The following is a 16,997-nucleotide window of genomic DNA, read 5'->3' on the forward strand; positions in this document are numbered from 1 at the left end:
TCAAGTAAATATGCATACAGTCCCTAGTTTTTTTTTTAGTATGCGATAAGTATTCTGGAAATAATTTGTTATTTAATTTTAATTGATGTACCATTCTTCTGAGTAATTATTGGCCAACAAGGTCATGGTGACATTATCTGAAATATCGAATATTCTGAATATTTCATCATATATACCACAATTTGATGCAATATCAAATCAACATTTATGGAATCACATAACAATTCATTTGTTTTTAATCTCAATTTATATTTGATACGTCAGGCCAATAATATTCGAAGTTGGCAACTCTGAAACTATTGAAAGTAAGAAGAATATAAAAAAAATATTCCATTCAAAACATTTAACAAGCTTTTCTTACAATAATGGTCGAATATTTTGTAAGCAATTATTTATGGTTTATCATTTTCAATAATGAATTTTCTGAATATCACATAACAATTCATTTGTTTTTAATCTCAATTTATATTTGATACGTCAGGCCAATAATATTCGAAGTTGGCAACTCTGAAACTATTGAAAGTAAGAAGAATATAAAAAAAATATTCCATTCAAAACATTTAACAAGCTTTTCTTACAATAATGGTCGAATATTTTGTAAGCAATTATTTATGGTTTATCATTTTCAATAATGAATTTTCTGAATAGGACAAGGAGAAATTATTTTTAACCCCAACATATGCAATCTTTATAGTTTAAAAAAAAATTGGAGTGTCCACTGTCCAGAGCCTTTCAGTATAAGAGTTATTGTAGTTCGAATCCCCAGAATAGTTATTTATAATACAAGTGCAGAAGGCATTGATATTCTTCCACGAGTTCAAAATTCAAAAACGAGCCACGAAGTGGCGAGTTTTGGAATGAACGAGTGGTAGAATGAGCCTTCTGTACGAGTATTATACATTATTTTCTCTAATTCATTGCATTTTCATTGAAATTAATGAAATATTTCCATAAATATAATTTAGTGATTTTTGCATTGAAAAATGGTTGGCAGAACTGATTTCTTTAAGGCAATTTGATGAATTGACAGATAAAGCCGTAGCGGAAAGTTCGGAGTGCCAACATAGAATAATAAAATATAACCATGAAAACTGTGCGTTTCTGATATATTCTCGCACGATTTTGTTCTACAAGATGTGGAAGAATGAACGGAATAACCACAGAATTAGAGAAAAGATTATTTTTTCATTTCGTAAGCCGATTTGCCATTGATTTAAAAAATTCTATGCGATGTGAAACAATAATAAACCTATGAGCAAAATATTGAAATTTGAAAAAGGCTGAAACTAATAACGATTCAATTTTTTTACAGGCAATGAGAGTCCCTCGTTCAATCACACCCCTCAATTTGGACAGAATGAACCTGAACTTCCCAATGAAATATCAGCCCCATATGAGGTACCCCAATTTCCCATTGAACAGATCGAAAAAAAATTGGCCATACAAAGACAGATAAACGTCAAGTGAGTACTTATTTTTAATATTATCGAAAATATTATTTACCAATTAGGACCACCCTGTACAGTGCATCCCATTTTGGGTGAGACAGCCAGGTTTCTCGCTTGTTATTTAAGATAGAGCCTTGCGGTTTTCACGTTCCTGTCCTTCTTTTTCGTGAAACTCAAGTTGGTCTAATCAGATTTTGCATAACTGTTTCCGTTCAAGAGATACAGGGTGATTTTGGAAATTGATACTTTTCGGACCCCTTCTTTATCTCCGAAGTTATTAGAAATAATGCTGAGGTAAAAACTACGTCTGAATCAGAATTCTGCGTAGAATCCAGTGGCGTACTCAATTTTTTTTTTTCGGGGTATGGTTTTGAATATTCAACACAAACCTATATTTTTTTTAATGGAACACCCTATACATCATTACTTCGTTGAATTCGTTATTTTTTTCCCTTCAAAATGATGTATGATACTATATAGTTAGAATGGTCAGAAATGTTAAAAAAACACTAAAACTAACTAAAAATAATGATGATTTTTTGTTAATTAGCAATGGATTTCCCATATGAAAAAAAGGTTCAATTGGATAATTTTAATTTGTGATTTTTATAAATAGTAGAGTAAGCCAACAAAGATAATACACTCATCACTAACATGAAATACAAAACGTAGGTACCTACCTAATAGCAACAAATAAATAATACAAAAATTCATAAACATTGCATGATATCTTACAGCTTAAACTGTTCAAATTACTCTCCATTTTTCTCTGATACATAATTGACAAAAATTTTCAATACGCCTAAGTGCATTTAATATTATAAAAGGGCGGTTTTGTAAATCCTGGAAAACTGCCTTTGATGATGCACGAATTTCTTCGAGACTGTTATGTCTTTTACTGTAGTATATTATATGTATTAGGGCAAATGGACAGCAATTTGAACAGTTTAATCTGTAAGATATTATGCAATGTTTATGAATTTTTTTATTATTCATTTGTTGCTATAAGGTAGGTACCTACGTTTTGTTTTTCATATTAGTGATGAGTGTATTATATTTGTTTGCTTACTCTACTATAAATAAAAATCACAAATGAAAATTATCCAATTAATCCTTTTTTTAATATGGAAAATCCATTGCTCATTAACAAAAAATCAACATTATTCGATGTTTTAGTGTTTTTTTAACATTTCTGACCATCCTACCTATATAGTATCATATATCATTTTGAAGGGAAAAAAATAACGAATTCAACGAAGTAATGATATATAGGGTGTTCCATTAAAAAAAATATAGGTTTGTGTTGAATCTTCAAAACCATACCCCGAAAAATAAATTTGAGTACGCCACTGGATTCTACGCAGAATTCTGATTCAGAAGTAGTTTTCACCTCAGCATTATTTCTAATAACTTCGGAGATAAAGGAGGTGTCCGAAAAGTATCAATTACCAAAATCACCCTGTATCTCTTGAACGGAAACAGTTATGAAAAATCTGATTAGACCAACTTGAGTTTCACGAAAAAGTAGGACAGGAACGTGAAAACCGCAAGGCTCTATCTTAAATAACAAGCGAGAAACCTGGCAGTCTCACCCAAAATGGGATGCACTGTACATGGTTCCTAAGGGCCCAGTGAAGAGGAGTTAAATCTCTGTAATTAAATTATATTTTTTTTTTTGATAGTTTATTTATTTATAAAAAAAGAATTATTTGTCAAAAGAAATAAGAATGAGGTTCGTTTCTGACAATTTTTCAAAATAGTACATCTTCATCAGTCTAAGTTACCAAAATTTAATTGTTACCTTTAGCGTAAAATTCGCAGCACTGTCTATTCTCAAAATAACCATTTTTTTCCGAGTTCATTGCTGCTTTCAAAGGTGACAGTCTAAAAATAATCGTTTCATTATGACGAGAGTTTACTATACGACATTTGTGTTCGGCTATTAACCTTGTTCTGGCGTTTTCCTTGATTTTATTTCCAATCACAACAAAGCACCCGATGCCAAAATATTTAAACCTATGTTTAGATATAACGTAGAAGGTAGGTCGTAGAAAATATTTTAAATGAAATGGTAAAAAAAAACCAAAACAAGTCTAGGAGAACTAGTAGAATTGGATAATTATATTTAGATAATGAATGATTAGAAGAACTGTGAATCAGGAAATGAAGGAACAATGTTGGTTGGTAAGATCAAGGTTATAATAATGGGAAAGACGGGAGAGAAGACAGAAATTTTGCTAGAAGCTTTTATAACGTTGAGTAAAAAATGCTAAGTTACGGCATTCAAAATCACCAATACTCACCGAAAAAGACAGAATCAGTGATCCATCTTGAACGCCAAGTTTATATTGATTTATATACTCAATAATTTAAAAAATTAAATACCAAGAAGACATTGAAATTTCTTGAAAAAACTTGGCAGAATTGTTTAAATAGTTGCAAAACTGATTAAAATTTCATTCGAAATGATCTAGTAATCATGGACAATTTGACGTTCTACTTTTTGTCACAATTGAAATTATCTGGACTTTAAAGATTGAATTTATTTATCATTGTTTTTGGTTTCAATTATTTTGTTTTTGTATTAATCTTTGCGTTTTGAGTCTGCGATTTTGCTTAGAGTGCGGCAACATGGAAATTATCGACAACTGAGTGAATTTGGCAGGGGTCCCATTTTTATATAACGTGAAGGTGGTTTTTCATTCAGTGAAATTTATAATCCTCGTAACTATAACCAATCGTCTGCAGTACGGTGTTATCAAGTATTGTCTAGAGAAGGTCAAGAACGTTGTAGTTACATTGAATGCGAAATTAAATGCGTTCTGTAACTCTCTGAATAGTTTAACTATGAATTAGAGCTTTCGGATTGCAGTCCTATTGACCACATTTTTTTTTTCGCTGAGGGCTCGACATAGTGAAACTGTTTAATTTTAAAAACCGATCGAATTTAAAAAAAAAAAATTTTTGGGGAAGCAGGTTTTCCTTAATAATTTTCAAAAAATCAAGTGACCCGGAAGGAAGACCAACTATAATTCATACATCTAATTTGAGTTTATGATGTCCATATATTCACACATTTACTCAAGCGGTTGTTTACTATATTATACATACATTTATAGTGACTCTCTGCTAGTCCAGCAAAGGTACCCACAACACGCTGAAATTGTCAATTCACGTTAGAATAATAAAGCCAAGTGGAGCTGAGTGCAGTAAGCACTTGGATGGGTACTGCAGAGGTGCATGTCGATTTTCTGATTCCAAACCAAAACCATAATAACCATGAAATTTTTCGAAAAAAGTTTTTACGTCAAAAAGTACCACAGATTAATTATGACAAGTGAGATATTTCAAAATGAGATTTCATGGACATTTTGAATGTGATGTAAAAATTGGGGAAAAAAACAGGGTAGTATCGTGTTTCACTACTTTCGGACCAGTCTGTAGAGTAAAAAATAATTTAAACTTTTGCGCTGAGTACTGTCGATTCCGTCAAAATTTGAATCATTCCCCTAGTCCAAAATTTATGAGAGTTATCGACCGATCGAGCACTATTGACCCACTCAGTACATTCAAAAAATGAAGGACGTGTGTCTTTTAATCTGATAAGAAGAATAACGAAGTTGTGCAATTTTTAAAAAATATCTGAAACATTCTATCTCGAGATAATTAGAGGTATCATGAAGACAAATTGAATAATTCATTTCAGTCAACAAATCCATTAGTTTTTATTACATTGTAGTCAACCGTGAAACCATAGGTTGGGGAGAACATCAAAACAGTTTACTGTCTTTAATATGGACTCTTTATTCATTTAATTCATTTTCGCTATTTTCAGAGCGTTGGAGGAAGGCAAAAGAAGCCATTATGAACCTTCCATATCTGCAGAGGATCGAGATCAATTGAACATCGATGAACATGACTTCGTACCGCATTTCCAGAGAGTTTCAATTTCTGGAGAAGATACAAGTGGGGTGAGTGCAGTACTCAAACAATCACATATCGCTCGTTAATCAAATGCATTCCAACCCATTCTTTAAAGGAAGGTACCCATTCGAAATTGATTTTCTGTCTGGCATAATATATTATGTAATTATACTCACTTTCAATGGCTTATAGTGGGAGCGAAGAAGCCATACATTCATATTATAGATTTAACTCACTTTTTGCTCTTGAACTTCACGCTAGTCCCAAAAGATAACGAAACATGTAACATTGAACATTCATGAATGTAATCGATTTCGTAAGAGTTACCATGGACGTGGTAGGTTTGTTTTTTGTCTCATTTCACAAACTGTAATGAACTTAGCAATAATAAGTCGAGATGAATTCAAATCATTTGAATAATTCTAAAAGAAGATATTTTCATTTAGCTTTGTTGCATTTTCTATGATCCTCGGTAATCCACGGTAGACTAACTTTTGATTGCACAGAATATTTAATATATTAAATCATTTATAACCCTTCAAGGTTCCATTGGAGGATTTGGAGAGAGCTTCAAAGATGTTGGTCGAATCTTTGCGTATAAGACAAAACTACATGGCTATGTCCCATCAGAATTTCAGTCAAACAGCTGCCAGATTTCTGGATCCAACCAGGGTTGAAAGAAAACATGGTGATAAACAAACCATAGAAGGTAAATTTGAGATTATTTATCTTCTCTGCACCAAACCGATGATTCTTTGGAGACATATATTCATTCTTTGTTTTTTTTTATTGTGAAACTGAATAATTGAGCGTTTATATTAGAGTAAGAGCCCGTCAACGGCAGATGTACGTCATAGTGTAAAAGCTGAAAGTTTCTGTACGCTATGTCCCCAATAGAGTCAAGGAAGAATGTCTGTCCATTTCTACTTCACCCAATTGGAGATGTTGCATACAGTAAATTTCAGCTGTCATAATATGACGTAAGTTTGACATCCACGAGCTCTTAGATTATAAATATTACGTTGCCTTTTAAGATTGGGCTTTGGTGTCCCCTGAATCTTGGTTCGATGAAGATCAGGTTTATAGCTCAAGGAAATCATTGCAGGAGATTAATATTATTGACGGGAAGCATGAAGGTAAAGAAGATTTGAATTTTGCAGGATCAGATCAGTTCACTAATTTATTCTTCATGGCAGATTTTTTTTTACTGAAGTATATACGTCAGCTTCAGTGCCACTAAAATTTTTCATGTGCCTTTTTGTTTTGTTGGGAAATTCTTGTTTTCTGAATGTGAATTGAATTTTTGCTATCCACACTGTTGGTTCGAACACTTTCATCCAACACCTAAGAAAACTCTTTCAAAATACGTTTGTATAAATTATAAACTTCAATTTCGAAGAAATTTAAGAGGAATATTGGAAAAATACAATTGATTAAAACCTCTTTTTTTATATCATTGTATTTATATTTTGACGAAACCTTAACTCTTTCACACATATGATCACATCATTGGCTCTTATTCATTCAAAATATTTTCTTCTTTCAAAACGATTAATTTTTTCCATAAATTCCCATTTTGCAGAGCATGGTATCCATCCTCCAGAACATCATCCCTGGAAAGCCCAGGACGTACCAGACACAGACCACGTTTTCAAGTCGAACAGGGGCGTATTCGAAATTTTCGAAAACGAGGAAGCCTTGAAAAACAACAAACCGTGCGATTTTCCATACCCTGATATGGATACCTTCGTTAAAGATATGAACGTCATGTGTAGCATGATTGCAGATGGTCCACTGTAAGTTTTCTCTTCGACATTTTGACCTAGAAAGCCATTCCAAGAATTCGTAACCTGTAGTTTCTGATGATGACAACTTCGTCCAATTTGATTCAAATATGAGGTTCGTTTGATCAAAAAGAAGCCATGGAGAATAGCGACCATTTGACAATGTTCATGAAAGTCTTGGCTAGCATTTTGTGAAATTTTAAAATATCTTGACGAGAAGTTTGTTTCTTAGAGAATCCAGTTATAAATATTTGGACACTTGGTACATGTTCAGCTAAGTCTTATATGCAGAGCCCTGCTGTACAGGAAGAACTTGTTTTGACAGTCCCAGTCAGAAGTCTAACAAATATTTGAAACTGAGCTAGTGGCAGCTACATAAGCTTCTCTGTGTGGGTTGAAGAAAAAGTCTTTTCGCTTGAGAAAAAGTCCGGTTTATTCTCTACAGAGATATTTCTAAACTTTCTTCGTTTCGTTATTATCTAAGCCAAAAGATGGCTTCAGATCCAGCGTGTGTCACCCCTTGTTTATTGCCTTCAATACTCACTGTGTCCTGACACTAATAGCAGAGTAACTTTTTTGACTCCAGAGATGTTTTATGGTGTTACTACAATACCCTCGACAATACCCAATCAGCAATTTGACTGTGCGAGTCCAAGTTGCTCTGAGTTAGCTGATAGTCCGTTGTAATGTACAGGGTGATCTGATTTGTTTCCGACAAACTGAAATGGGTGATAGATTACATCATTTTAAGCAAAAAAGTTCCTATGAACATGGGTCCGAAAATGCTTCGTTTCCGAGATACAGGGTGTTAAAGTTGAAAAAATAATTCGCGTTTTCTTTAATATGTTTTGACTGCTTCGAAATCCTTTCATGAAATTATTCCTATTCAAATATTAAATTTAAATTCATTTTGAAAATTTCTAAGGCGAAATTCAATTTCAATTTTCAATTTATTTGAGATTCCAACCACAATTACAATGTGCTTAAATATAGTACAAAATACATACAACAATTTCAATGTTATCCCCATCAAGACGAAACAACAACTAAGCAGAGCTTGTTCATGTTGTTCCGACTTTCTGAGGACTTTGAGCACAGGCTTATCAAATAGTATAAACAAAAAAAATTAAACAAAAGAAAACCCTAGATGAGATGAAAGGAGAGGCGCGGACATAGAGAACAACAAACTTTGCACTTTACGGCAAAAATCAATAGCTTAAGGATTCCAAAAAAAAAAAAAAAAAAACAAAATGAAATATATCAAATTCACAAATCGAATTCGGTTCTCGAACAAAAGTTTCCTGAGCTCCCTACTGAACGTTTTTCTATTCTTAATTTTTCTAACATTTAGTGGGATTCTGTTATAGTATTTAGGCCCAATATAGAAAATGAAACGTTGTGAGCAACTCTTCCTGAACAACCTAATCTCAAGCGACTCATTGTCCACCGCTCTGGTCACGTATCTTCTTTCTAGTTCAATGAGTGGATGATCCTGGGAGAACATGTACACGAGAGTCTGATAAATGTACAACGTCCTCACATTCATAATCCCAGATTCATAATATAATTCATCCGTAGGATGAAGTAGGTCTTTTCTAAACATTATTTTTATCAAACTGTTCTGTGATATTTGTAGACCCTTTCCAGCGTTCTTAGTAAGACCCCCCCACACAATCACACAATACCTGAGAACTGACTCTACTAAAGAATTATAAAGTAATAATAAGGTTTTCGTATTGAATATATCTCTTAGAACATAAAATTTATGCTGGAGCAATCTCAACCTTTTCATCAACATAGCGGACTGCGCCTCCCATCTCAGGTATTTATCCACCATGATACCCAAGTACTTTATCTCGTCAACTCTCGAGATTGATGGACATGCGCAACTTTGGAGAGTACATTCATCATTGTGAACAACTAAAAGATCACTATCGGGCTGCCCATCAATAGTGATCGAAAAGGTAATGAATTTAGTTTTGCAAAAATTCAAGGACATTGAATTGAAACTCAACCACTCATAAAGATCAAAGAGACAACTCTCCGCCGTTCTATAAAGAGCATCCCATGAATCACCCACGAAAACAATTGCAGTGTCGTCGGCGTATGATATGATCTTATCGGAGATATTATTCATCTCAAAAACATCGTTGAAATAGATAAGAAATAACAACGGTCCAAGGACTGTACCTTGAGGTACCCCCGACATGACCGTTGTTGAATCGCTAAGAGAATTACCAACTCTAACGCATTGGCTTCTGTCCCTCAGGTAATCTTTCAACAAGTCATAAGCGATTCCCCTCACTCCCGTATTGCTGAGCTTAGTAAGCAGCCGCTCATGTGAAATAGTGTCGAACGCTTTAGCTAAATCAAGAAACACAGTCATACATTTTTTTGATTCGTCCAAACTGGTCACAATCCTCCCCACTAGATCCAAAGCAGCATCCATCGTGCTGACACCCTTTTTAAAACCAAACTGTTTGCCCGAGATAACATGGTGCTGATCGTAAAATGAGAGAAGTCTCCTTTTGAAGCATTTTTCAAAAATCTTCGCGAAATTATTTATGAGAGAGATAGGCCGATAGTTAGATGGATTATCATGATTCCCACTTTTGAAAACAGGGACAATTATAGATTCTTTCCATTGAAGGGGAAGTGAACCGGATGTGAATGTTAAATTTATAATATGACAGAGAGGTTTAGTGATAAACATGTGTATACGTTTCAACAATTTAGCTTGTAACTTATCAGGTCCAGTCGCAGCGTCATTCTTTAAGCTGCTGATTTCTTCTATTATTTCGTTCTCTGTAACTGGAGATAGAAAAACTGATTCCCGGATTATTTTGTTAGTCTTAATTCTCTTACAAGCATCTGGTTTAACCGTTTTTATTTTTTCAGCTATATTCGTACCCACTCTAGCAAAGAAATTATTGAATATAGCCGCATTCTCCCTATCATCTGTTATACTCACACCATTCTCATCTCTTAAACTAATCTTGCTCGAACTGGATTTATCAGATTTATTATTAGTAGCGCAATTAATTGTTTTCCATATTTTTTTATAATTGTTTCCCGCATTCTTTATTTGTAACATGTAGTAATCATTCTTTGTAATCCTTATAAGTTTATTCAATTTATTTCTGTACTGACAATATTCATTTTTAAGTTCTATTGAAAAATTTTTGGTGAGATTTTTCTTCAAACGATCCCTTTTGTTTATGGACTCAATCAAACCGCGAGTAATCCAAGGTTTGAGCTTTACAAATTTTCGATGAACAGTTTTCCTCACAGAGCAACGCTGTAATAACCCCTGAACTTTATCAATGAAAATATTATAACTCGACTGTACATCCCTAGCTTTCAAAACGTCCTCCCAGCCTTCCTCGTTCAAGTACTGACTCAATTTATCAAAATCGGTCCGATCTATTTGCATCAAATTTCCCGGTGAGCGATTGATGATTTTAAATTTGAATCTAAGGGAGGCGAGAGTAGCAAAATGGTCCGTGAGGGCCGCCCGTACAACTAGGGGTTTTATAGTGACACAGTCATTGATGTATCTTGCCCTTCGAATAAAAATATGATCCAATATGCTTTTGGAAGTTTCCGTTTCTCTTGTTATTTCATTGATGTAAGAAATATAACCATTTTCACTTAACATGTTATGATAATTTGTGACATCCAATGATGAATTATCCAGCAAATTGAAATTAATATCTCCCAGGAATATCTCAAGTGGATTCCTTTTCAAAGTTTTCATATATTCATGAACATCTCTAATGTAAAGCAATGCATCAGTGGAGGGTGGCCTATATGATGCCGTGATTCCTATACTGAGTTTTTCTATCCTGAGCAATACCCTACATAACACTGTTTCAGTCAAGGAATAATTGATCACCTGCGCAGTGAACACATCGCGAATATAGACAATCAAACCATCATTTTTATTGAATCTTGACTCATTGTAAAATATATTAAAGTGAGGAATTCTGAACCGACTCACCTCCTCCACATTCCAAGTTTCAGACAATACAACAACTCCGACTCTATCATCTACAGATTCAAGGTATACAAGAAACTCTTCAAAATTTTTGCGAACACTTCGAATATTTAGATGTAAAATAGTTAAATCATCTATCCTTACCTCCCTAAAAGCCTCTTCAAAACCGTCCACAACCTCTGTTTCAATCATCTCATCCAAATTACCTAGAAAGTCCAGCATCTCTAATGCAGAATTTAACTAATACTCTCTCCGTTCAGCGAGCCGACCTCATAAAATTATTCTTAAACCACGAAAAAAAAAACCCTTATAATCTATTGAGAAAAATCTTTGAACCATATATAAAAATTATGAAATTATTCTCCATCAAAGTGACAAGTTATCTAAATCATTTACACTAAAAATTGGTTTGAAATCTTTGTTCTTTCTCACAAAAATAATTCCGTTCTGGGACCAAACACTTTTGATATTTGTACGTTTTATTGCTTCTTCCATTAATTTTCGCCGAGTTGACGATAGATCTTCCCTAACTACCAGTCCAGTGCCTTTGAGAAGTTTTTTGTTTTGATAAATTTTATGTTTTGTCTGAAGTTCCCTCAATCTAAGGAATATTACTCTCCGATTTTTATCATTCGGTTTTCCAATTCTGTGACACTCTTGTACATCGCTTTCCTTGAGGTCGATGTTCATTTTAGAATTGAGAAAGCTCACTAGTGAACTTATCGTGCTTTCCTTGGTAGTATCCGGATAATTGAAAATTCTGAGATTGCACTTACGTGTATTCTGATCAAGCTGCTCAATGGTCCTCTTTAGTTCTTCATTTTCTTTCCTCAAATTTTTCAGTTCAGTTTCCATATTAATCATTTTGGATTTATGTCTGTCTTCAAGATCCATCAGCTGGTTTTCAAACAATAACAATTTCTTATCTACTTCTTTCGATATTCCATCTGTCACCTTATCTACAATCGTCCTGATAAAGTCTGGATCCACCCACAATTGTCGTAATGAAGAGTTAACTATAGACTTCAAATCGTCCGTTTGTTGTTTTGGAGGCATTTTCAGATAATACAAGTAGCACACTATATGCAAAAAAAACAACTTAACCCAGAGTTTTCGAGATTTGAAATTGTCAGGGTTCTGTATCAATTCAATATTCGAGAGCTCGCTGAAAAACACATCTACATGTATCGATGCATGTGATAGAATGCATGCGGATCTTCTATTGTCCACTAATAAGTAGAAGTGGTATGCTATGTAATTGTTGTTTTTAAGTGTTCTGAATATTCTGTTTCCTGAAATATTGCGTTATTGGGATGCTTTACGAATACTGAGTCTTTATTTTCTTCGAAGGTCTGTAAAATCCTATTTCTCTGTAGATGATTTCTTCTTTGTATGCTTCGTTCGGGCCTTTGGTAACCAATACCATTCTCCTATATTTGTTGATAAGCTATTAACTTAGTTAACTATAATTATAATTAATGACATCTGAACCTTACACACTTTGAATCTGTCATTGTGTATAGCCATTTTAAATCTATTGCCGCAACAATTGTTGAATGTAAAACAAACACTCATTCGAAGATGTCATTTGTGCATTCAACAGAACGGTGGACATTTCGAACACCTTCTTTAAAAATTATTATGTTATTTTGTTTTGTTCTAAATTGTTACTTCTAAAAAATATTTAATTTAAAATTATTACAAATTTGTTTCTACATGTTTTAGAGATTACAAAAATATGGATTTGGCTTTAAATGCGTTTTTCTCTGAAACGGTTGCCCCTAGCAACTTAAATGATTTATACCTTTTTTAACTAGAAAAGTCAGGGGAATCTATTTTTTTAGTCCAGAATGACGTACAGGGTAGCACAGAAAAGTTGCTACGGTTTAAAGGGGACGAAATGATTGCCAGTGGCGCCCTCTAGAAAATACAACCAAATCGACCACAAATTTGAATTTCTCACCTCAAAAAAACCCTATGTACCAACTTTCATGCAATTATTTGGAATCAGTCGAAAGATATTTAAGAAAACGCGAATTATTTTTTCAACTTTAACACCCTGTATATCGGAAACGAAGCATTACCGGACCCATGTTCATAGGAACTTTTTTGCTTAAAATGATGTGATCTATCACCCGTTTCAGTTTGTCGGAAATAAATCAGAACACCCTGTATTGTATAGCTAAGACTTGCGTAAAGAACCAACAGATATACTTGTTAAACATTTTTCAAGATCGAGAACATAGAATAGTGGAAGATTCTAATATGATGTCTACCTTTATCTCTCATTTCAGCCTTGGCATGTTTTCGATGTCTAAATAATGAATCCACTCTTTTCCATTTTCCAGGAAATCTTTCTGCTACAGACGTCTCAGTTATTTATCGTCAAAATTTCAGTTGCACGTTCTTCTGAACGAACTTAGAGAATTGGCATCGCAAAAGGCGGTTCCACACAGGGACTTCTACAACATAAGAAAGGTGGACACTCACATTCACGCAGCATCCTGCATGAATCAGAAGCATCTCCTCCGATTCATCAAGAAAACCCTGAAGAACCACGCCGATGAAGTAGTGACCAACACAGCCGGAAAATCGATGACGTTGAAGCAAGTTTTCCAGGTGAATAATCAATTATTTAGTCATATATTTCATTACTTCGGTTATAAAATATACTTGACTCGATTCCACTGTATATTTTGATATATTCTCTGTACAACTTGGAGACCACTGAACTTTTTCAATGGAAAACTTGGTACACTACAATTTTATTGAATCAAGATTTCACCTGAAGTTTTCTAATTTCTTAAATTGATGCGTATCGGGGTGCTGCAAGGGTCAGTGAAAGGACAGTTGTAATTGTTTCGTAATATATAATATACTCGAATAATATTTTTTTTACAGTCGATGAATCTGACAACCTACGATCTGACAGTTGACATGTTGGACGTCCACGCAGATCGTAACACGTTCCACAGATTCGACAAGTTCAACGCCAAGTACAACCCCATAGGGGAGAGCAGACTTAGAGAGGTCTTTTTGAAGACCGACAACTACATCAATGGAAAATACTTCGCAAGGATTATCAAAGAGGTTGCCAGCGATTTGGAAGAATCCAAATACCAAAACGCAGAGTTGAGATTGAGTATTTACGGTAAAAATAAGGGAGAGTGGGATACATTGGCGAAATGGGCCATAGAATCGAACGTTTACTCAGACAATGTGAGGTGGCTGATCCAAGTTCCGAGATTGTTGTAAGTATTGTTTTATTTCCCCGTAATATAACTCTATAATTTATATATTTCTTTGAGTAAGAAAGATTGTGTTCAATTGGTTTCGATATAAAAATTTTCTAATCAAAGGTTTTCCACTAAAATGTTTCATTTTGATTGAATTTAGTGTGAGTATTCAGTAGTTAAAGGTACCATTGAAATTTCAGTTATTACGTACTTCACTGAAGATGCTCAAAACCGAAAATAACGTACTATATGATGCTGATTTTTCAGGAGTTCAGGTGGCAGGCTTGACGGCAGAGATATTTTTCTTTTAATTCTCCCATAAATTTTTGATGGTTGCATGTGTTCTTTGTTTTATCTCAATATTTTTTATCTAAGTCTCTCATCGATATACTATAGTCATCCTTCTTTACAGCGATATCTTCAAACTGAACAAAATCCTAGACAACTTCCAAGAGATTCTGGACAACATCTTCACCCCATTGCTGGAAGTAACAGCCAAACCTAGCTCTCATCCAGAGCTACACCTCTTCCTTCAGTACGTCATCGGCTTTGACTGCGTAGACGACGAGAGCAAACCCGAGAATCCAGTCTTCGACTCAAACGCCCAACAGCCATCAGACTGGAATGAAGACGAGAATCCAAACTACGCCTACTACCTCTACTATCTATTCGCCAACCTATGTACCTTGAATCACCTCAGGGCGCAGAAAGGTCTGCATCCCCTGAATTTAAGACCTCATTGTGGAGAGGCTGGACCCATCCAGCATCTCATCTGCGGTTACATGCTCTCTGAGAACATCTCTCACGGGTTGCTGCTAAGGAAGGTGCCGGTATTGCAATACCTGTATTATTTGGCGCAAATTGGTATCGCTATGAGTCCTCTATCCAACAACAGTTTGTTCTTGAACTACCACAGGAACCCCCTTCCTGAATACCTGGCTAGGGGTTTGGTGGTGTCTTTATCAACTGATGATCCTCTCCAGTTCCACTTCACCAAAGAACCCTTGATGGAGGAGTATAGTATTGCTGCACAAGTGTGGAAACTTTCCAGCTGTGATATGTGCGAATTGGCGAGGAACAGTGTTCTGATGTCCGGATTTCCACATAGAGTCAAGAAGTTCTGGCTAGGGCCTAACTACACCAGGGAAGGCGTAGCTGGCAACGACATCTCTCGTACCAACGTACCAGACATCAGAGTCGCTTTTAGGTATGAGACCCTGACTGATGAGCTTTCCACCATCTTCAAATCTGTCATGCAACAGAATTTGAACGCAAGCGCATGAATGACTTGCCTCTATGGGTCTTGGACGCGGAGGAATATTTGTATTTTCGAATTTATTTTAATACCATACATATAGGATTTACATTTTTCCGCTCAATTTTTGAGGTTATATAAAGTGTATTCAATTTTCCTCTAATCGAGAATGTTATTCTTTACTGATTCGTTCGATTTTTTTTATAATTTTTATGAAATATTTTTAGTTGGATTATGATTATATCCAAAAATCCAAGAATGAAGTGCTCACTTCACCTCGTATTTACCTAAGTAAAAATTAATAGTTTTTCAAAAACTGAGCAGATTAGATTACGTATATAGAAGTATATAAACCGTTATTCAGTAACTGAAGTATATTTACCCTACCATGTGATTGAAATTAGTTATTATTTCAGTTCACTGACGTGATAGTTAACTGATTAGCGTATTGAAATGTGCCTAATATTTTGTTATAATCAATAAATGGTTTAAAACTATAAATTCTTGTTCATTCCTTCCAATCCATATCAGAATATCAAGATGTGTCGATTCTAGCCTTCTGACTGAAATCATTACAAAAATCCAAACTAAGAACCTCTACTTACGTGTACAAGGTGGGTATGTACGATGTTTTAGCACTATAACTTTTAAATCATAAGAGGGCCGCCGCCAGGACCGGCATAGCGGACATTTGCTGAAATTGCAGGGGCGTAAAGTCAGTTATTACTGAAACAAGACATTTTTTTGACACCAAATATTTTCTTAGTGACAATCCCACTATTTTTGTAAATTGAGAATTGCCAAGTGCCAATTTCATTGAAATCGCACAGGCATAGGTGCCCCCAACCAAAATTTTGAGTTTTTAGCTATAGCCCCCAAGAACTGCGTCGTCTTTTTACTAAAGAGCTTGATACTTCCAAATAATTCAGGACGATTTTTGATGAAATCGACAAAACATCCTTTAATAAATTGGAAAAGGTGATTTTAAGGTCAAAAATACGATCTCATATGAAAATGAAAAGATGCCTGAGAGCAATAACAGAGGCTCCTTCAAAGAAAATTCAAGAACCCACAGTTCGAAAGCGAATAATGTAGCTCACATTTACGGGGTGTCCCGTAAAGACCACGTCAAACCGAGGGAGAATGTAGATCAAAGGATAACCCACCTGCTATGACAAAATTCCCATTATAAAAGCCTTACCGTTTTCGAGATATTTTTTTTTTTTTTGGAAAACAATGAGTTTTTGCCCCTTTCAATAGTTTTTTCCTTACGGTTGGTACAATTTTATACCTTTTTGGTTAATTTATTCAGTAAAATATTGCTGAAGAATGATTTCAACGTTTACATTAAAA

General features: G+C 34.6%; 1 protein-coding gene and 1 long non-coding RNA gene across 7 annotated transcripts in view; one reads left to right on the plus strand and one right to left on the minus strand.

The window, feature by feature from the left end:
* Positions 1-16,145, plus strand: part of LOC123670985 (AMP deaminase 2) — a 40,581-nt gene extending 24,436 nt beyond the window's left edge. For 5 of the 6 annotated variants that reach the window (XM_045604604.1, XM_045604606.1, XM_045604605.1 and 2 more), the window contains exons 2-8: positions 1,313-1,463; positions 5,284-5,419; positions 5,916-6,081; positions 6,955-7,168; positions 13,502-13,772; positions 14,055-14,404; positions 14,802-16,145. In XM_045604604.1, the coding sequence (XP_045460560.1) occupies positions 1,313-1,463; positions 5,284-5,419; positions 5,916-6,081; positions 6,955-7,168; positions 13,502-13,772; positions 14,055-14,404; positions 14,802-15,672 (2,159 nt within the window). In that variant the 3' untranslated portion in view covers positions 15,673-16,145. Of the gene's footprint in view, positions 1-1,312; positions 1,464-5,283; positions 5,420-5,915; positions 6,082-6,954; positions 7,169-13,501; positions 13,773-14,054; positions 14,405-14,801 lie in introns of those variants that run through there. The other variant, XR_006746029.1, reaches the window with a different exon arrangement.
* LOC123670988 lies at positions 40-3,660 on the minus strand. Its single transcript, XR_006746032.1, has 2 exons — positions 3,250-3,660; positions 40-137 (listed from the first exon to the last, which is right to left on the minus strand). It is a non-coding gene; the product is annotated as an uncharacterized LOC123670988 (long non-coding RNA).
* Positions 16,146-16,997: the final 852 nt, after the last annotated feature.

The sequence above is a fragment of the Harmonia axyridis genome, chromosome 1, assembly GCF_914767665.1.
Source record: "Harmonia axyridis chromosome 1, icHarAxyr1.1, whole genome shotgun sequence".
Classification (NCBI taxonomy): domain Eukaryota; kingdom Metazoa; phylum Arthropoda; class Insecta; order Coleoptera; family Coccinellidae; genus Harmonia; species Harmonia axyridis.